The sequence below is a fragment of the Chionomys nivalis genome, chromosome 1 (genome assembly GCF_950005125.1).
Source record: "Chionomys nivalis chromosome 1, mChiNiv1.1, whole genome shotgun sequence".
NCBI classification, from domain to species: Eukaryota; Metazoa; Chordata; class Mammalia; order Rodentia; family Cricetidae; genus Chionomys; species Chionomys nivalis.
The window spans coordinates 145034556-145056596 of record NC_080086.1 but is presented as its reverse complement, the minus strand read 5'-3'; the positions used below and the strand labels follow the sequence as shown (position 1 = coordinate 145056596).

At 45.8% G+C, this 22041-nt stretch overlaps 2 protein-coding genes across 6 annotated transcripts in view; one reads left to right on the top strand and one right to left on the bottom strand.

Annotated features, from left to right (window-relative positions):
• Snx10 (sorting nexin 10) overlaps positions 1–22041 on the top strand; it is a 71980-nt gene that overhangs the window by 35268 nt on the left and 14671 nt on the right. For all 5 annotated transcript variants that reach the window (XM_057776126.1, XM_057776151.1, XM_057776135.1 and 2 more), the window contains one exon: positions 5079–5124. In XM_057776126.1, the coding sequence (XP_057632109.1) occupies positions 5101–5124 (24 nt within the window). In that variant the 5' untranslated portion in view covers positions 5079–5100. The remainder of the gene's footprint in view (positions 1–5078; positions 5125–22041) is intronic.
• On the bottom strand, positions 20765–21163 carry LOC130878285 (60S ribosomal protein L23a-like). The gene has a single exon (XM_057776173.1). It carries the CDS (start codon positions 21161–21163, stop codon positions 20765–20767), a length of 399 nt encoding a protein of 132 aa, XP_057632156.1.

Here is a 22041-nt window from a genome sequence, read left to right as displayed (position 1 = left end):
ACTGAAACTCTGTCCATTGAACACGGAAAGTGTGCCATTTCCTCCTTGCTCCCTAGCCCCTGCCTACTTCCTGTACGAATTTGACTAGGTTAAAAGCCTCCGAGGAGGGTGTGGGCAGTAGCTCAGCTGGCAGAGTCCTTGCTGTGCAAACATGAGGACCCGAGTTTGGATACCCCCACCCATGTATTACGCCCCATGCTGTGACATGTTTGCAACTCCACTGCAGGGTGGGTGCAGAGACAAGAGGCTCCTTGGCACTTTCTGTCTGACGAGGCTAGACAATTGGTGAGCACTGGGTTCAGGGAGGGGCTCTGCCTCTAAAAATATGATAGAGGAATTGAGAAAGACACTTGACATCAACCTCTGGCCTCCATTTGCACACATGTACACCCACATGCACGTATGAACTTACACAAACATTACACACATGCACACAAACCCTCATATACGTGGAATCATGAAGGATTTATCTTTTGTGACCGAGTTTTTCACTTAGCCTAATATCTGTAAAGTCCATCTATGTCAGGGTTTCTCAACCTTCCTGATGCTTCGACCCTTTAGTACAGTTCCTCATGTTGTAGTCCCCAACCCAACCATAAAATTATTTTCATTGCTACTTCATAACTTTAATATATCTGTGTTTTCTGATGGTCTTAGGCGACCCCTGTGAGAGGAGGGTTCTTTGACCCCCAAAGAGGTGGTGATTCACAGGCTGAGAACCACTGATCTATGTGGTAGCACGTGCTAGTTACTTCCTTTTAAGGCTGAACGCTCTCATGTGCACATTTCACATTTTGTTTATTGTTCCATCCATCTATGGACACTCGAATTGCTTCTCCATCTTAGCCTTGTGAATAATTCTGCTATGAGCATGTGTGTGAATGAATATCTCTTTAAGATACTACTTGCAGTTTTTTTAAATATATGTGTGAGAATTCTATTTTCAAAAATACTTACTTTTTTTTTTTTTTTTTTTTTTTGGTTTTTTGAGATAGGGTTTCTCTGTGGTTTTGGAGCCTGTCCTGGAACTAGCTCTTGTAGACCAGGCTGGTCTCGAACTCACAGAGATCCGCCTGCCTCTGCCTCCTAAGTGCAGGGATTAAAGGCGTGCGCCACCACCGCCCGGCCTTACAATTATTATTATTATTTTTTAACGTACCTGAAGGGACAGCTGTGGGTGCTGGGAACCGAACTCTTATATTTTTGGTTGTGAGCCTAGCCTTTAACAGCTGAGCCATCCCTCCAGGCCCCAAAATACTTACTATTATTATTAATTTTAATTTCTTGAGACAGAGTTTCTCTGTGTAGACCAGGCTGTTCTCGAATTCACAGAGATCCGCTTGTCTCTGCCTCCTGAGGGCTGGAATTAAAGGTGTGTGCCACCATTGCCAGGCTTTATAATGATGATGATGATAAAGAACCAGGGAGTATATTATTTAAAGACTAGATGAGCTCAGTTAATGGAACACTTGCCTAGCATGTGTAGGATCCTGAGTTCAATTCTTTGTATCACACATACAAATATGACCGGATGATGAACCTGACAGGCTGAGCAGAGAAGACTGGCTTTCTAGGCAGAAACTGGTAAACTCAGTTGCAGGCCAGAAGGAAGAAACACGTTGCAAGAATTAGGAACAAGGAACAAGAAGTGGATCGATTGCTTCCTTGTTGGGTTAAAACAGAATGGCCTCGCTCATCCTTATATAGACAGCCTTGTGACTCATTGGTATAGATTTCAAGGTTTATTGATTGCTTGGCTCCTGATTGGGACTGCATTCTGGTTTGATCAGTCTGTTAAGCCTACTAGGGGACTCAGGCCAATCCAAAGGTTTTCTGTAAATTTTATTTAAATACGTTTTTGGTTTTAGTTTTAAGGGTTGATTGTTAAAAAACCTTTCCTCACCTTTTTACAGAAATATTCTTTGGCAGACTTGCAAGAGCATTTCATGAATTGATCTGTCCATCTTTTGTCTTGGAGGTTATAAATAATTTTTATTATTTGACTTGTCTATTTTAAATTTTTGTGAATTTACTTGTATTTATGTGTATGTGTGTGTGCCTGGTAGTTTGTGTGTGCATCAGTGTCTGCAGAAGCTGGAAGAGTGTATCCAACCCCTGGAATTGTAGTTATAGTTGGTTGTGAGCTGGCTGGCATGGATGCCGGGACCAAATCTGTATCCTCTACAAGAGTAGCAAGTGTTCCTAACTGCTGAGCTGTCTTTCCAGCTTTGTCGTCCCCGGAGACGAACCACAGATTTAAATTGTCATGTGCTTTTATCAATTGCTGGTTTCCCAATTCTTGATTGATTTCTGTATTGTTGTAGGCTGTCATACACTAATTTTGGTACTGGGACCTGTCTGTGTGACCTAGCATTGCTTAGGGACCTCCTGTGCTAGAGGCGTTTCCTAGGAAAGTGACTACATTGTCAACTCCCCAGCACAACAGGCCTTTCTCCTGCTGGGCAGTGCAGTGGTTGGGTCCAGGGTAGACACAACACAGCTTTCTTCCCTGGAGGGGAATATACTTCCTGGAGGAAATGCTTCTCAGGAGCTGGGTGTCGGGGTCAGGAGGGTGCATCTTCAGGGATAAGTGATAAGTTTCTGAGAACTGCAAACCAACAGAGCTCTCAGATGCCGCGGAAACGGCCACCTTTCTTCACTTTCTTAGGTTCTCCTGAGACTGACCCAGGATGGTTAGCCAACCCCTTAAATGGGTCCTGTCCCACAGGGACCTTCCTGCTTCCTGCTCTTTTTTTTTTTTTTTCCCTCTGTATACTAAGATTCATGTATGTCATGTATGTAACGTATGTAACTTTTTTTTTTTAAAATAAAATAGTTGTGTTGGCCAATTTTCTATCATTGCTAACAACCTTAAATGCAGGTGAGGTTTGTTTTGGCCCATGCTCTCAGAGGTGTTGGTCCGTGATTGGTTATCCTGTTTCTTTTAGGGCTTGTGGCAACAGTTTATAGCTGGAAGTGTGGGAAGAGGGGGGCTGGGGTCGCAGTGACTTAAGGGAAATCCTCCAGTGACTGTTTCCTTGAACTAATCCTCGTCTCCTAAAGATCCACCACTTCTAGAGAGCACAGCACCTGGAGCTGGGCCTTGAACACATGGGCCCTCGGCAGGTAGTTAAAACTGTCTCCTCTTCTTTGCCTTCCTTTCCCTGGGGATCTGCCTGCCCCTGCCTTGTCAGAGCTGGGAGTGCAAATGCATACCATCATATCTGGGTGCTAGAATCAAACTGAGAACTTCATGCCTGTCTGGTCCGTTACTGACTTAGCCGTCTATCTCCCTATCTCTCTTAAATCAGCCAACGAAAGAGAGAAAACATGTTTCCTTAACAAGAAAACCCACTAACTTCTCCCTGTGGCTTAGAAAGGCCCTTTCCACTCTACGGTTAGGTCTGAACCCACCCCTATTTAATGGGGGATGTCCTCACCTCTGACCCGTTTGTCTGTGTTACATCCCCGTGGAGCCAGCGTTATGCTCTGGAACTGGGAAACCGGTGGGTCAGAACTGACGTCATGCTTGTGCTCATTCCTTCACTTAGAGAGCTTGGGCCGTCCTCGGCTCCATGCTGTGAGCATGCTCAGTTCTCCCTCACAGGCCGAGCCACCCAAAAGCCCCACAGTTCTGCTTTGTTGGAGACATGCAGTAGAACAGGACACACACACACACACACACATTCACATCTATATATATAAGATTTACTATAATAACCATTATTCAAATGGTTTGTTTGTTGAGATTCAGTTACTCATAGACAATGTACAACCAATCTTCCAGAAACCACCATTTTGCCTCTGCCCGTGACAACTGTAGACATTTCCTGCATGTTTGTGTTTTTGTGATGACATAATGGCCTCCAGGTTCATCTGTGGTGTGTGTCCTTCCATTCTTGTCCCAGGATTCCCTGCCCTGTCCTTTTTATGTTGTCCCCTACTGTAATTATATAGTTATTTCCCAAGCTGAGCCTGCTTTGCATTCTGCTTATGTCTAGGTTTGCATATAGTAGGAACTCGGTCTGTTCAAATGCACGAGTCCCCTCATTCCCAGTTGTACCTGCAGGTGGTCTTTCTGGGTCACTCCATATAGGTCTCTTCTGTACTAGCATCCTGTGTTACCACACACTTGGTCCTTCCAACCTCAGAAATGTATTTTTACACATTCTGGAGGCTAGAAGTCCGAAGCTGAGGTCTTAGCAGGATGCTCCTTCCTCTAGAAGTTTAGGAAAGGATCCTTCCTTGCCCCCTCCCTTCGGGGCTCACTCTGTAGCTCAGGCTGGCCTAGAACTCATGGCGATCCTAATGCTTCTGTTTCTTAAGTACTGGGACTACAGGCATGAGCCACACCTGGTCCTCCTTTTTCTTTTAGGAGGATGATTGTCACTAGGGATGGTGATGGACACTTTTAAACCCAGCACTTGGGTAGTAGAAGCAGGAGGATCAGGATCAACTACATAGTGAATTTGAGGCCTGCCTGGGGTATGAGAGACCCTATCTCCCAGCTCAAAGAGGAGTCTTGTCATTAGGTTTAGGATCCACTTAAGTAAGCTAGAAAGACTGTATCTGTGCACTTTAGATTGTATTTCCAAATAAAGCCGTATTCACATATAGCATGAATAATAAAAACCCAGAGACAGAGACAGACTAAGCCTCTCTCTTCTCTCATTTTATATTCCCTCTAGTGCTGGGATTAAAGGCATGTGACTCCCTAGTGCTGGGATTAAAGGTGTGTGCCACCACTGCCTGACCCCTAGTGGATCATCTTTGCTCTTCTGATCTTTAGGCAAGCTTTGTTTATTAAAGCACAAATAAGCCATCACTATAGTCACAGATCCTGGCAGTGGTCTTTTTGGCAGCCACAATTCAATCCTACTCTCTGAGGACTCTGTCTCTCTTGACCATACAGCACACATTTTAATCATCTGTTTTCATAGGGCCGGAGGGAGGGGGATGGGAAGTTGTGAATGAAAGTTTCATTTTCACAGGTTGCAGAGTCCGGGGAACACGGGGGGGGGGGGCACTCTAGAATGGAAGTTTGGTGTCGCTAGTATTGATGATGCCTTGTTTTTCAGGTTGGTTGGGCCCGAGCTGAAGATGTTTCCCGAACAACAGAAAGAGGTAAGACACTACCTGTTCGTGTGTGGAAGTCTGGGCTGAAAACCTGCAAAGAAATAACCCATGAATTTTGGCTCATCACAGATTGGGCCAAGTAGTAACTAGGAGCTGGTGATATCTCGGAAGGGGCTGAAGGAAGACAGATACCCTGTGCCCACTGTAGACAGATCCACGACATTCCCTTTCTAGTCTGTGACGGAGCTATAGGGCACTCTGTCTGCCACTCTTCGGTCTAAACACCGGCTCCCAGGCCCAGAGTTCTTCGGGTTCTGACCCCAACCTCCATCTGAGCACGTCTTTCTTGGTTTTCTGCTCTGCTATCCTTGGTACTCCCAGCTTTGAGTAGGGACCCAGGAAAATGTCTGCCATTAGTTTCAGTCTGACCTGTTTGCTGTCTTTTAGAGCTCTGTTGTTTTGCTTTTGTTTGTTTCCCACACAACTCAAGCAAGATTATCTTTTCTTGACTAAATCCTGGGTTTAAGGCCTCCAAAGCCCAGTTTCCTGAGGTAATGTAATTCACTACCCAGAAGGATTGGTTCTATCTAGGAAAGTATCACTAACTGAGCAGCTGTGCCCACCAAGAGCACTGTTCCAAAGTCACAATTACAAATTTTCTTTCAGGGCCGGGCGATGGTGGCGCACACCTTTAATCCCAGCACTCGGGAGGCAGAGGCAGGCGGATCTCTGTGAGTTCGAGATCAGCCTGGTCTACAGAGCTAGTTCCAGGACAGGCTCCAAAAGCCACAGAGAAACCCTGTCTCAAAAAACCAAAAAAAAAAAAAAATTTCTTTCAGTGTGTGTGTTCACGTATGAAAACAACAAAAACCATAATTTTGAGCTTTATGTGCCCCAGGTTGATCTTGACTTTGATATATATTGTGTCCACCTCCTGAGTGTTGGGATAACAAGTATAGTTTGTGCATTTCTAGGGATCAAACCAGGGTTTTATATATGGTTGGCAAACACTCTCCCAACTGAGTTGTAAAGAAGCATATGGTTGTTGGTTGATTCAGTCATTCTTATCTATCTAGCTTTCCTTTTATCTGTCTATCTATCTATCTATCTATCTATCTATCTATCTATCTATCTATCTATCTATCTATCTTCTATCTTCTATCATCTATGTATGTATGTATGTATGTATGTATGTATGTATGTATGTATGTATCTATCTATCTATCTATCTATCTATCTATCTATCTATCTATCTATCTATCTATCTGAGAAAGGGTCTCACTATAGCCCTGGCTGTCATAGAATTCGCCATGTAAACCATATTGGCCTCAGACTCACAAAGATTCCCCTCTGCCTTCTAAGTACTGGGACTGAAGATGTGTGCCACTATACTTGACTTCATTCATTTGTTCTTGTGTGTGTGTGTTTCTGAGTGTGTGTGTGGTTATGCATGTACATGTGGATGTACACACGGATGCCAGGAGTCAACCTCAGGTGTTATTCCTCATGTACTTTATACCTAGTTTTATGAGACAAGTCTCTCACTTGGCCTGGAACTTGCCAATTATGGTAGACTGTCTGGTTGGTGAACCATAGGAATCTCTGTCTTTCCCCACAGTGCTGGGGTTACAGGTTTGTGTCACCATGTCCTTCTGTCACCAATCTAGGGAACAAACACATGTCCTTCCTACGTTTGCACAACAAACACATTGCCAATTGAGCCATCACCCCTAACCCCAATGTGTTCAACTTTGTTCCTTTCATGCAGTCCAGGACCCAAGCTTAGGGAATGGTGACACCCGTGTTTAGGGTAAGACCTCCTACCTCAGTTTACCTAGTCAAGATAATCCCTCATAGGCTTGCCTGGAGGTCTGTCCAGGTAATTCCAGATCCTGTCAAGCTAATAATCAATATTAGCCATTGAACCCACTATATAAACTATATATATATAGCATTTCAGTGATCTTGAAGATGTCCTTTCTGGTAAATGACTATATGATAGTATTATATCATTAATGAATTTAAAAATGGCAATTCCTTCAATGGAAAAGGGGAAAACAGACTTCACCTAGATGGAGAGACCGTGTTCAAAAAATATAGTTTTGGTCAGTAAGAAATAATTATAGAGGCTGGGCCGTGGTGGCGCACGCCTTTAATCCCAGCACTCGGGAGGCAGAGGCAGGAGAATTCATGTGAGTTCGAGGCCACAAGAACTACAAGAGCTAGTTCCAGGACAGCTAGGACTGTTACACAGGGAAACCCTGTCTTGAAAAAAAAAAAAGAAATAATTGGCCGGGTGGTGGTGGCGCACGCCTTTAATCCCAGCACTCAGGAGGCAGAGGCAGGCGGATCTCTGTGAGTTCGAGGCCAGCCTGGTCTAGAAGAGCTAGTTCCAGGACAGGAACCAAAAGCTATGGAGAAACCCTGTCTCGAAAATCGAAAAAAAAAAAATTACAGAGAAGTGAGATCCAGGGTGTACTGTAGTGTAAATCAGCTGTCTGTCCATTCTTCACAAGGACCCTGAGTGCTGAGCTGTTAGCCGGCACCGCACAGCCAGAGTCCCTGCACCTGGCGTCTGGATACCTGCAGCTCCGAAGTCTTTCTCCAGTCCCAGTCCCACTTCTCCCCAACTCCAGGGTCTTCTTGCTCCCTGTTGCCAGGTTTACTTTGGAGCCTTGACAGCTTGGCACAGTCTTGTCCCCGGGGCTGTGTCTAGTACCACCCTCCTGTTTTGCTCGCCTTCATACAGTGTTGAAGGGGAAGGAAAAAGAGACTTCTGACAGCTTCATTTTCTTTTTCTTTTTTTTTCTTTTTTTTTTTGGTTTTTCGAGACAGGGTTTCTCTATGGCTTTGAAGCCTGTCCTGGAACTAGCTCTGTAGACCAGGCTGGTCTCGAACTCACACAGATCTGCCTGCCTCTGCCTCCCGAGTGCCGGGATTAAAGGCGTGCGCCACCATCGCCTGGCTGACAGCTTCATTTTCAAAAGGTGTTTCCTTGATTGCCCCAAGAGCACTCTCCGCTCACAAGGCCAGCTCGAGGATCCTAGTCTGTAGAGCGTAGCTACTGGTTGTTGTTCAGTCAAGATCCTCCTATCACGTATGATGTAAGGGTCAGGTGCAGTATCACGGATTGTTCTAGAAGCTAGACCAGTGTTTGTATAAGCACTTTCTATGTGGTGCCCATAGATAGCAGCCATTACTATTAATCATGAGATTGGAATGTGGATTAGGACCTATGTGCCATCTTTGTTCAGGATGCAGATGGGCGGGAGTAACATGCCAGCTCTACATAACTGGTAGTGCCAGCCTCGAGGTTTGGTTATTTATCTATTTTTTTTTTTTAAAGATTTGGGAAATGTAGTCTCTCTTGTCGAAGCAGCTTTATTACCATAATAAATCTAGCAAGAGGAGAGACGGGAACGGGAGTCCCCCTTGTTAGTTAAATATGTTCCATTTGCACATCGGTTTGAATTCCCAGGAGAGCAGTACCTCAGCTGATGGATTGTCCCTATAAAAAGGCCTTGGCATTGGGCCATTATAAAATTAAAATGAATTCAGACTCATTCATGCATGCAACTTTAATTTACAATTAAAATATTATGGTTACATATTTTAATAAGAATAATTAGACGGACCCAACTGAATCAACCTTTGTGTTTAATGAGACAGAACCCAGAATTCAAATGGAAAGGCAGGTGAGTGTGACAGGGGACACATTTCAGACAGCGTCTTCTGTGGAGTCAGGCGTTTTTGTCCTTTTTTATATTCTAATGCCCAGGAAGAGCTGTTTGATTTCTCTGCTGCACTGAGGACCTTTGTCCCCTGCCTCAGGAAGCTTCTTTCCTGAAGGGGTAAAGGAGCTGCTCCCCATTGCAGGACACTGGTTCCTGAAGACTCAGATCCTGTTCTTGACCATCGGATGGCTGTTCCCCCATGAAGGTGCTGGGCTTCTTCCTCAGCCGCTGGTGTAACTGGAACACCCCTCTTAGGGGGTGAGGCTTGTCTTCCTGCCTGTGTATATGTCTACACCTGTGTATATGTCTACACCTGTGTATCTCCAGACTTCCTGGAACACGATAACTGTAGGCTCCTTTAGAGCCATGCTTCTCAACCTGTGGGTCGAGACCCTATTGGGGTCAAATATCAGATATCCAGGGGCTGGAGAGCTGGCTCAGTGGTTAAGAGCACTGACTGCTCTTCTGGAGGTCCTGAGTTCAATTCCCAGCTGTGGCCCGCCAAGACTCGACCAGCGATGAAATGAAGACCACCGACACAGGATCCTTCTCTATCACGCTTTATTGAAGTGCACTCGGTTACAGTTGACTGGTGGAAGTAGGGGGCCCCGAGTGGCGGAAAGCGGCTGAATATATACAGGGAGAATGGGCGTGTTCAGAACGAAAGAGACGGGGCCGCATGGGATTGGATGCAGCTGTTGCTGGGCAGATCAAGAGCAAGATCAGGCGGTAGAGACGTTGGTCTAACACGCCAAAACACACTTGTTCATCAGGCTCTCGGCGCCATCTTGTAATGGCGGCGATAGTTCGCCACACCCAGCAACCACAGGGTAGCTCACAACCATCTGTAATGAGATCTGGCGCCCTCTTCTGGCCTGCAGGCATACGTGGAAGCAGAATGTTGTATACATAATAAATAAATCTTTAAAAAAATCCGCTATCCTGTATATCAGATATTTACATTATGATTCATAATGGTAGCAAAATTACAACAAAATTATGATGTAGCAATGAAATAACTTTATGGTCACTACGACATGAGGAACTGTATTAAAGGGTCACAGCACTAGGAAGGCTGAGAACCACAGATCTAGAGATTTACTACACCTTAAAGGGAAGGAGTTTTCTTCTTCAAAGTGTTCATACTTCATGGTGGGGAATAGCCGCGGCACTTAGGTAACTACCCATTACTGACACTTGAGTGAGTTGTATGTTTTGATTATTTTGGTTTTTTGGGATGGGATCTATTACATAGCCTTTGCTGGTCTGGAACTCACTATGTAGACTATGTTAGCCTTGAACTACAGAGATCTGCCTGCCTCTGTCTCCTGAGTGCTAGGATTGAAGGTTTGTGCTACCATACCTGGCTTGAGTCAGTGTTTTTGGCAGGGAATACCCAGAATAGGACGAGTCTAAGTGTCCTAAGGGAGTTCCATGTGCCACCAGGACCCCATCGCTGGGTGTCTTAGGGTTTCTATTGCTGCTACAAAACACCATGACCAAAAAGCAAGCTGGAGAGGAAAGCTTTTATTTGGCTTACACGTTGCTCATGATCACTGAAGTAAGTCAGGACAGGAACTCAAAACAGGGCAGGATCCTGGAGGAAGGAGCTGATATAGAGGCCATGGAGGAGAGCTGTCTGCTTGCCTGCTTCCCCTGACTTGCTCAGCCTGCTTTCTTACAGAACCCAGGACCACCAGCCCAGGGATGGCACCACTCACAATGGGCTGGACCCTCCCCCATTGATCACTAATTGAGAAAATGCCTTACAACTGGATCTCATAGAGGCATTTCCTCAACTGAGGCTCCTTCCTCTCTGATGACTCTAGCTTGTGTCAAGTTGACACCTAAAACTAGCCAGTCCAGGGAGGGAGGAAAGAGTGTTACAGAGATGGGAAGGACCTGAGCCATGTTGGGTGAACAGCCTCAAGGAATGGATGGATAGTGTGGATACGCTTGAGGCTCGCTTACCGACGGAGACATTTTGGACTTGCTTTAAGAAAGAGCGGCAAGTTTTTGTTTAAATTTTGAGGCAAGGTCTCACCACGTAGGCCAGACTGGCCTCGCCCTCACTCTTTAGCCTAGGGAGGCCTCATATGCACGGTGATCCTCTATGTAGGCCTCCCAAGTGCTGGGAGTTAGTAGGTGCACACCACGGTACCCAGCTTGCTAGTCTTACTTTTGCCTGTGTCTTTGTAGTGCCAGGACTGGGGACCATGCAGCGCCCTACCTCTGAGCTGCACCCTGCTGCCCCAACCACGGGGGTGTAGCTTTGGGCTACTGACTGGAAACTGAGTAAGGTTTAAATTAATGAATGCCACTGAATAGAGCCTTGAGCTCTTTATCCCCCCTCTTAAACCTAGGTTCTACTCTTCTCTCTCTTCCTTTCCTATTCCCTCGCTCTTTGCTCTGATTCCCAGCCTCTGGCATTGTACCCAGTTACTGAGTTTTCCTACTGAAGAATAGTACACTTTCTATGGCTGATGCCATGGCACAGTGGGTAAGAACACTGGCTGCTCTCCCTGAGGACCTGGGTTCAATTTCCAGCATCTGTAACTGCAGTCGTAGATCTAACGCCCTCTTCTGGGCTCCTTCCTGCACCACGCACGCATGTGATACACAGACACACATCCCACCAAAACACCCGTATGCATAAAAATAAATAGAATTTAAAAATGACAGTCCGGTTTCAGTAAGAAAAGAAAGCAGCCTGGAATCGTAATCCTTCCCCACACTGCAGGTTCCCACAGTGTTAGCATTCTGAGCCCATTTGTGTAACAATCACCTGAGGGTCTGTTTTATTCCATCCAAGTCCTGAAGAAAGACTTTATTTCCATTTCCCAGATTTTTAAAAGATTTGTTACCTGTAGAACATAGGTTCTAAGGAAAAGACAGAAGCTTGGGCTATTGCTTTCCAGCCCTTTCCTTTACTTGTGGGTGTGCATTTTTAGAAAATGGAGACCAAATAGAATTTATCGTTTGATATCTCTCACCTCCAGGTCAGCATTCTAATACTTTTAAGAGCTACTTTGCCAGCTACAACTAAACTAGAAGTGACTAGAAAAATAATCAACATAAATTTATCTTCACATTTATTAACAAATAAGAAGCAGTCCATCCGTGGTGGGAAGGCCTGTCAGTCACTGCTCAGCCAGGTGATCACAGTACGCAGCAGTGGGGAATTGCAGTGACTGCGGGTGCCTAGGATGTGATCAGAGAGGGACCATTAGCTCTGCGATCTTCCTTCCAAACACCCAGAACCCCAGTCTAGTCCTGGGACAAACACCAGGTACACCCCAGCTGAGGAACATCTACAAAAGACCCCACAAGTTCTCAGAACTGGCAAGGTCATCAAAACCGTGCAAGCGCCACAGGCCAAAAGGGTCTAAGGAGACACAGTGACCAAACATGGCGTCCTGGGTGGGAGCGACAGCCGCGGAAGAGCCAGCATTTATCTAATAGCAGACAACCCCACCCGAAGAGAGCACAGTGACACCCCACTGCTGCTAAAGGAACCACCCGAGTCCAGGTTATGGACAAGAGGCAAATCCGAGTTATAAATGCAGCCTGGCCTTGCTGGTCATCTGACTTTTGGGCCAGTTGCTTAAGCTGCTCTTATCTGTAGAGTTGGGGCTAATATTACCCAGCTGTTAGGGAAGAAGAGACAAGGCAGACAGATAAGGCTGCACCTGGGGCAGGGGTCAGGGAGAAACAGGGGTCATGGGGATCAAAGTGTACCCAGTGATTGGATTTTCACAGACCCATGGCCTGTTTTCTCATGGAGTGCAGAAGGGATCCGTTACTTTAAATTTTTAATTCTACTCCTCCTGGCGGTTCCTTTCATAGTAGATACAGTCATTAGGCCCAAGAAGTCATTAAAGTGTTTAATAAGGTCATTAAATTGACTAACAGCGGCTTTGGAAGCCATTTCCATAGGAAATCCATGTGATTCCAGGTATGGGACATGGGGCTGTCCTTTGTGGCCGACAGCTTGCCAGCATCCGCGTGAGGGATGGTGGGCAGGTCGTGAGGGATGCCTCTAATTAAGAGATTATAGGTGAACCTCGGCTGTCTGGGCGTGCTGTTCATAGCTGGAAGTGTGTTGAAACTTCACTAATTCCTACTAATTACAGGGTGGGGGAGGAGAGACCCATCTGAATTACGGAATATTTTAAAATAAATGCGCTTTTATGACGTTCCAGTACATATTTTAACTCCAACCAGGCTAACAAATTGCTGCCCGGCACGAGTCTTCGGGGATGAAGTGACTAAGGGCATCAGGATGATTTTCAATTATTTCTATGTAAATAGGCGTTACTGAAGTTCTTCAGGTTGCTCGGAGACAGTTTGCCCTCATACATCTTCAGCATTGCGCCAGTCGCCTTCCGCTGTTAATTGGCAGCACCCTTGGAGGATGGGATTGGTAAATTAAGATAAACCTGAGGCCATCTATGAAATACCTTCCGGAATGATAAGTGGTGTCCAAGAGGCCGGGTGGAAGAGGTTTTTATTTCAGCTAAAGTTGGATTTAGTGTCCCCTCTGAAGGCGATTCGCTCATCCCTGCGGGCACCTACGGATTGGCTGACTGTCAGTGGGTACACTGGAGGTGCCAGGCGTTGATGTCTTGAGAGCCAGGCCAGGTTGCTTAAGGTCGGCTCTAGGAGAGGAGGCCCGTTTGTTAGCGCAGGACAGCACGGAGAGCCAGGGAGTACGTGGTGCTTCAAGGACAGTCGAATAAATCACACCAGGAGAGGCGGAAGAGTGTGGACTCTGGTGTGTTTAAAGATGATTGAATTAGGGAGCAGAAAGAGAGGAAGGAAAGATTGGGGTGGGAAGCAGAAGAAAGAAGAAGAAAACGGTCTGATGTTAGTGATCTAGGCAGGAAGACCAGCTTGTTCAAGGGTGCGAATGAGGGCTCACACAACCCTGGAGCTCCCTGCCCAACTTTAGGCCGCTGTGATGGAGTCTGCTCTCCTCAGCAATGGTCACCATTTCCGTAACAGCTGGAAGACTGAGCCTTGTATGTTTCTTTAGCTTTCTGTGCTAGGAGGCTCTGTCTTTGGTGGGGTGTGCATTGCACTGGGAAGGGTATAGGTACACAAAAGTGAAAGACCCCCCGAAGGATGTCTTTCTTCTGGAGAGACCCCCTACCCAAGGATCAGTCGAGACCACTCGTGCGGATGCAAACAGCAAGAGGATTTTTTATTCTGTCATGACAGGGTCCTTCAGGTTCGGGATATGAAGGACATCCACAGCTGTTACAGCCCATCTTTTAAAGCAAAAAGCCACAGAGACGGGGGGGTGGGGGGGCGGGACACCTGTTTTTTAATAACTTATTGGATTGGCTTATTCAAAAAGGCTATTACCAATAATTAGCTGGAGAGTGATTGCCAGATCAGATGAGGTAAAGGGAAACTTCTGAAGGTCACTTTGCCCCTTCCCAGGGACTAAGTCAAAACATCAGTAACTGAGTCAACACCTAAGGGTTATTCATGCCCCTATTCAGGGAGATGGAAAGTTTCCAACATCTCAGTACGTGCATGCATAGCTGTTATGTCCTTGGTTCCCAGGGGAGGTGGGGAAGTACTGAGAGTCATCAGAAATGGCTTTAGATTTTTCTTAAAGTTTTACATTTTCTTAGGGTTGAGGGGGCTTACAAATGCATTTAGAGTTTTTCATTCCCTCCTCTTGTTTTGTCAAATCCCAATCTTGGGATTTTCTGAGGTCTCTCTTGAGAGCCTGATATTTGTGTGTCAGTACTAAAACTTGGGTAATAGGATAAGAGTCCCAGAGAGTTTGTTTGGTATTTTTTTAAGAGTCCTTTGTTTAGCTCTCGGTGTGCTGAAGCTTTTATCCGGAGGGTCCTGAGTTGTCCTGTAGAGGTGCTGGCTTTGCATGAGATGCATGGATCCAGGCTGCAATGTTGTCTACTTTGAGAGCAGTGGGTGTCATAAGGAGCATGGTGTAGGGTCCCTTCCAGGAAGGTTTAAGGCTCTGGAACTGATGTCTCCAGACATATATGGAATCACCAACGGATGTCCAGGCTGATAGGCAGCAGCCAGAGGCTTCCACACCTGGGCTTGGATGATCAGGAGGGCCTTTAATGGGCAGATAACAGTCTGGGAAGAACAGCATCAGGATTATAACAGTCTGGGAAGAACAGCATCAGGATTATATACCTCATCCACCTTAGTGAGCAGTGGCAGCCCTCACATAGGATCTCATAAGAAGTGAGTTTAAATCGCCCCAAGGTGTTTTGAACCCAAAACAGGACAGAGGGAGGGAGGTCTATCCAATCATTTTGCCGGTCTCTAGGGCCAATTTTGTTAATTTGTAAAAATTTTATCCTATCTATCTGACCTGAGCTTTGGGGTTGGTAAGCACAATTTAATCTTTAATTGGCCACACACTGACTTACCTGGGCAACAAAGGCAGGTCTATTATGAGACACAATTATCTTGGGCATCCCAAACCTCAGGATGATTTCCTTTATGATCTTCTTAGCCATTACATTGGGTGTCTCAGTCCTGATCAATGTATGATGGCTATCTTTTTGGCAAATGTGTGGCCTCCTGGAGGCTCAAAATTTCTGCAGATGTCAACAGTCCTCTTTGTCTGTATATTGTTCTGCGTATATGGGTGGTGGCAAAAGCATACCTGCTGTCAGTATAGACGTTCCCTCTGCCATCTGTAGAGCTTGTATCAAAGCCACAAGTTCAGCTTTCTGGTAGGGCCGACGTCCCTGAAGGGAGGCTACTGGCCCAGATCATTTGCTTCCTGTCCACCAATGTTGCCCCCACCTTCTGCTTACCTTCAGTCTTGTGTACCTGCTCGGCTCGGACCCCCAGCCTTGTGCCCCAAGGAAGCTTGCCCATCATTTCCAGCTCTTTCTGGCACAGCTCAGCCTGCCATTCTGCCAGCTGCCTGTCCTTTCTGCAGATGCTGGTAGGATCCGTAGTCCATCGACGTGAGCTGGGCACAGGAGCAGCAGCCCAGTGCAGGAGGGCACCTGTGGTAGCATTGTGAGCGCTCTATCACAGTCTGACATGTGTGAGGGGAGCGAGACTGCAGGGTGAGCAGCCAGGGCTCATGCAGGCTTTAGAGAAAGCGCGACACCAAGGCAGTTGCTAGGAGGCAAGGATTTCTCTGGTGGTGATGGCAGGGGGAGGTGGTTATCCTGGTGAGAAGGGCATGGCAGAGGCGTAGGCAGACAAGCAGCCTGCATCTCCTGCAGAACTGAAAACTGCAGGGAAAGCAAAGTCTCTCATTTGGTCAACAAACGGCTTTGATCATACATTCAGGGGTGACCAGGGAGGAACGAGTCATTTATTTGTCCTTTTTCCAAATTTATAGTTCATAAGGTGTCCAGTTTGTTCAATGGTTGTTTTAACACAGAGTACTCAGTTCCTGTGTCCCTTAGAAAATCTATAGAGGTATTTAATGTCCTTTTTCTTGCTGTAAGCACACTGGCCTTTGTCCAAGGAGTGCCTCTGTCCATCTTCATTTGTCTTTGATCTTCTGTTGCCCAGGCTCCCTATCTGTCTGAGTCCTTCTTGTTTATGATCCCTCTGGTTTTTTCTTTCCTCTGCCTCCCGCCTTTCTCTTTCTTTCGCTTCCCGCCTCTCTCTTTCTTTTGCTTCCCGCCTCTCTCTTTCTTTCGCTTCCTGCCTCTCTCTCTCTCTCTCTTAACACTTTCTCTGTCTCTCATTTAACACTTTCTCTGTCTCTCATTTAACACTTTCTCTGTCTCTCCAAATTCTGCAAGCTATCATCTTGCAGCCTATCTACTTGCTGTAACTTTCTCCTTATATCTGATGCTGACGGCCATGGCTATCGCTACCTGCTGACCTTCAGATGTTGGGTAAAATGCCTGTAACTGGCCCCTGGAGAACCTCTTTTACCTTGGCCGAATCAGTGGGGTGCCTTGCCTCTGAAATTTGCCATGAGCCCGGCATTTTGACTGTCAGTTTCTCCCTTTCAGAATTAATTAGACATTGAAGAATGAAAATAGATCCATATTTATCTCTATGCACAAAACTGAAATCCAAACAAATCAAAGACCTTAACATAAACATGGCCTCAGTGGCATAGACATTGAGAGAAACAATCAATAAACAGGATCTCCAGAACCGAGAAGCTTTTTGTATAGCAAAGGATATAATCAACAAAACATAAAAACATATAAGGAACTTAGGAACTTATTCCTCATCTAGTGAAATTATGTTACAGACCTAAACTGTAAACTCCAACAGATGAACTTAAAATGACTGAAAGATATTTAAAATTTGCCTAAATATAACATCCTTAATCATTGAGGAAATGCAATTCAAACAACTCTGAGATTTTATCTTATCCCTGTAAAAATGACCAAGATTAAAAATATTGTTTAACAATTTATGCTTAAGAGAATGTGAAATAAAAATCCTTCGTTTTTGGTAAAAATACACACTGATGAACATTAGTATGATGAATTTTCAGAATTAGGTAACATATTACCTTAAAACTTAGCAATATCCCTTTTGGGCCTACTTTACATAACAGAATTATTTCATTATAGACAGAATCTGAAAACAACCCAAAATGTACCTCTTTTATATCAATAATAAATGAGAATCTTCGCCATGTTTTTAAATAGCCATAAACATTATAAAGAGTCAAAAGGGCCATTTTAACTCAACCTCATTATTTAGTAACATCCTTTTTGCCATTGTAGTGGAGTGAGAGGATTCAGCAGATCTTCACCATGTGGGGCAACTCGGGGCCCCCACCTCATCACAAGCATTGCGAGCAGTCATGTATCAAATTTAGATCTAAACATGGGCTGGCTTAGAAGCTTAGCTGGGCTGTTCACATGGCCCTGGCCCGGGGTCACAGGGCTTTTACAGCAATAGTTCTTGAAGACAGTGTATTTCTGTATCCATCTAAACAGAGTTGGGAATTTAATTTTTTATGGGCACACTGCATAGTAAGAAATATAGAAACCAACAATCTGTAGGTTTTTATGAGCACATTCTTTCAAAGTGACTCAGTTTAACTTTTTCCCCATTTTTAAACCAGAAGCTTCACCCTGGACACAGCACATGATGACTAGAACAGGGCATCCCTAGAAGAGAGATGCTATCAGGGCTGCGAGGCCCTTCTGATGTTGGCTTGCGGTACTACCTGTTGCTCCTGAATCCACATTCACCTTTTACCAAAAGCCACAGGGATACTTACTTGCAATCTCTCTATCTGCTGTCATACCCAGTCCTGGCTGCCAAAATGAAGAGGTCCAGGTTTTTTACGGGACATGTGCTTTCTAATAGGGTATCTGAGCCTAGAGAAACAGCCTACTGCTGCTTCCCAGGCTTACTGGGTCCCGTGGGGGAGGAATTAGCACCAGCTTGGATCCCGCTGGCATGTGTGCCTCCTGCTTGGGAAAAGAGACGGGGGAAGGGTCAGACTGCTGTTATACTGAACAATCCAACAATCAGACACGCTGCGCGGCTTCGGCGCAAAATCGAAAGCAAAAATTCAGACGGAGATCGTGAGGAGGGTCCGGATTCCTCGTCTCCCAGAAAAACCACGTACCCCTCGGACACGGGCGGAGCCCCAAAAAGTCCGACTCTGGTCGTGGGATCAGACAGATGAGACCCGAAAAATCGGGCTCCAGACACCCGTGGAACGTCTTCCAGGGCTGCGGGGGAGAAGTCCGAGCTCGTCAGCTCCTTCTGAGACCCGCCAGATACAGACCAACTCAGCTGCACAGAATACAGATTCGCAAGCGCAACAATTCAAACAGACAAACAGACAAGAACACAAACACACAAAACACACAAAGACGGCTGTCCAGCTTACCTCCCGAAGGTGGGTCGGTGGTCCCTGAGTGGGGGCCTCGGTTTCCCGGCCAATGCACCAAAATGAAAGACCCCCCGAAGGATGTCTTTCTTCTGGAGAGAACCCCTACCCAAGGATCAGTTGAGATCACTCGTGCGGATGACAGGGTCCCTCAGGTTCGGGATATGAAGGACATCCACAGCTGTTACAGCCCACCTTTTAAAGCAAAAAGCCACAGAGCTGGGGGAGGGGGGACCTGTAGGTTGTTTTTTAACTTATTGGATTGGCTTATTCAAAAAGGCTATTACCAATAATTAGCTGGAGAGTGATTGCCAGATCAGATGAGGTAAAGGGAAACTTCTGAAGGTCACTTTGCCCCTTCCCAGGGACTAAGTCAAAACACCAGTAACTGAGTCAACACCTAAGGGTTATTCATGCCCCTATTCAGGGAGATGGAAAGTTTCTAACATCTCAGTACGTGCATGCATAGCTGTTATGTCCTTGGTTCCCAGGGGAGGTGGGGAAGTACTGAAAGTCATCAGAAATGGCTTTAGATTTTTCTTAAAGTTTTACATTTTCTTAGGGTTGAGGGGACTTACAAATGCATTTAGAGTCTTTCAAAAAGAAAGTTCCTTGGGAGATTTGTCATACAGAGTGGACCAGTGTGTGCTGGAACAGTCAGCCAGAGAAGTCTGGGGTTGGAAACTGAGACTGGCTGGGGCTGTGGTGGCATTGAGTTGAGGGACAGAATGGTGTGGGGAGCGTGGGACTTCTGGTGGGTCAAGGCTAGAGACTTGGTACAGTGCAAAGATGTCTGGACTGGAATCGCCAGCCCATGTGGGTGGTTGAGTGTGTGTGTGTGTGTTGTGTAAGTGTGTGGAAGGCCACCCTAGACCCTAAATAAGTCAGTAAGGGACCAGCAGCCTGGTATGGCTCGCAGGGTCACAGCAACCGTGGAGAGCAGACAGAGAACGCGAGCTTACTCCCCACAAAAGGACAGTGCTGCTTTAGCGCCCCAGTTCTAGTTTGGGTTTCATTGCTGTGATAAAACAAACAAACAAACAAACATACAAAAACCCTAAAACCACTGACCAAAACCAGCTTAAGGAGAAAAGGGTTTTATTTCATTTCCAATCTCAGATCCTGTCCATCACTGCAGGAATTTGAAGCAGGAGCTAAAGCGGAAGCCATGGAGGAACTGACTGCTCACTGCCTTGTTAAACACAACCCTGTCCTTCTTCAGCTGCCTTTTCTTTCTTTTTTCGAGACAGGGTTTCTCTGTGTCACAGCCCTGACTGTCCTGGAACTCGCTCTGTAGATCAAGCTGGCCTCAAACTCAAGAGAATCGCCTGCCGCTGCTTCCCAAGTACTGGGATTAAAGATGTGTACCTGGTTCAGCTGCCTTTTCTAATTGGCCTAGGTCCCCCTGCCCAGGAGTGACATCTCCCATAGTGGACTGGACCCTTCTATATTAGTCAACCAAGAATATGTCCCCAGACATGCCTACAGGCCAGTCACATGCAGGCAATTCCATTATTAAGGTTCCTTCTCCCCGTTGGCCTTAGTCAAGTTGATAAAAACTAGCCAGCGAACACATCGGCCAGGCTAAAGACTGTCAGTGTTGAAAGAATAATGTAGATAGGCGCTTAGTGCTGCGGTGCATTCTGGGTGTGCATTTAAGATGTGTTTCTGATGGCCGGGGTGCTGGGGCGATGGTGGTGCACAACTTTAGTCCCAGCTCTCAGAGAGACAGACAGGTGGATCTCTGTGAGTTCAAGGCCAGTCTGGTCTACAGACTGTTCCAGAACAACCAGGGCTACACAAATATAGGCCCATATTTCTGTATGGCACAAGAGCCATTAGCCCGGTCTGAGCTGATCACGTAACTCTGTAGACAAGCTGTCTTTGTTTAACAATAGCCAGGATGTGCTCTCCTAGTTTCTTTCTTTCTTTCTTTCTTTCTTTCTTTCTTTCTTTCTTTCTTTCTTTCTTTCTTTCTTTCTTTCTTTCTTCTTTTTTTTATGGTGAAAAAGTGTATATTTAGAATTAGCCGGCTGGGCTCAGTTTAGATGATTCCAATTTTGTTGGCAACATCCAGAGCATCATAATCAGGAGCCAACCGAACATATGCCTTCTTCTATCTGTCGGGCCTTATGAGGGTGTTGACTTTGGCCACATCGATGTCATAGACTTTCTTCACAGCCTGTTTGATCTGGTGCTTGTTGGCCTTGACGTCCACAATGAACACAAGTGTGTTGTTGTCTTCTATCTTCTTCATGGCTGACTCAGTGGTCAAGGGGAATTTGATGATGGCGTAGTGGTCAAGCTTGTTTCTCCTGGGCGCGCTCTTCCGGGGGTATTTAGGCTGCCTTCGTAGCCACAGGGTCTTGGGCCGCCGAAAGGTGGGCGATGTGCGGATCTTCTTCTTTTTGTGGCTGTGGACGCCTTTCAGCACTGCCTTCTTGGCTTTCAAGGCCTTCGCTTTAGCTTCGGCTTTGGGAGGGGCAGGAACTTCCTTCTTCACTTTCGGCGCCATCTTGACGAAAAGCTAGTTTCTTTTGATATAAATGTAGATTACCCGAGAAGAGATGTTGGCTGAAGCTGATGACTTAAGAGTTAGGAGTTTTGGTGTTTCCTTCTTTTGTAATTTGGAGGATGTCTTATAGTGATGTTAATTCAAGGCCTACCTGACTGCTAGCATACAGGTAGATGTGAATGTGACTAAAAGCCCATTCACCTGGTTGTCTAGGAGACAGCCTAATGTGTTTTCCCGCTCAATTGATGTGATGATATATAAGGTGTTTGGAGAATAAACGAGAGATGTTTGGAGAGAGATCTTGCCCTTCCATGATGACCGTGTAAGCTGTGTCGGTTTATTCCTCGCGACTCCGTTCCAGTCCAGTTAGGGAGTCTGTGTTGCACCCACACGGGCCCCAATACACAAAGAAACCCTGTCTCAAAAACAAACAAACAAAACAACAATGAGTACAAATGCATTTCTGTATTCTGGCATGGCTTTAGAATATTCTCATGCTCATCTCTAGGTAAGGATTAGGTTCCATCCTGCTAGGAGGAGAGTCCTTCCTGTAGCTTGTCGCTGCGCTGTGTGTCCTTGTGAAGAACCTGTTTGACAAATGCAGTTCAACCTTAAGGCCACGTTTTACTAAAGAATTATACTATTAGGGTGTTTGTTACTGAGTTCCTAAATATATTTTTTACTAAAAAAATAAAATGTGGGTTGCGGGGAGCCTGTGTCAGGATTTAGACAGGCTGGGTTACATAGTGAGAACCTGATTTGGAGGGAAGTAGAGGCCATTGATGATGATAATGGTTGGGCATATGTGGCAGTCCCATGACAGTGGGGCTTACCGTCCAGACATACCCTGTTTTTATCCCAGCTCACACATATGTGCT

What these genes read in the sequence shown, in the direction of transcription:
- LOC130878285 (XM_057776173.1), bottom strand. Translation starts at nt 21,163, where the DNA reads ATGGCGCCGAAAGTGAAGAAGGAAGTTCCTGCCCCTCCCAAAGCCGAA.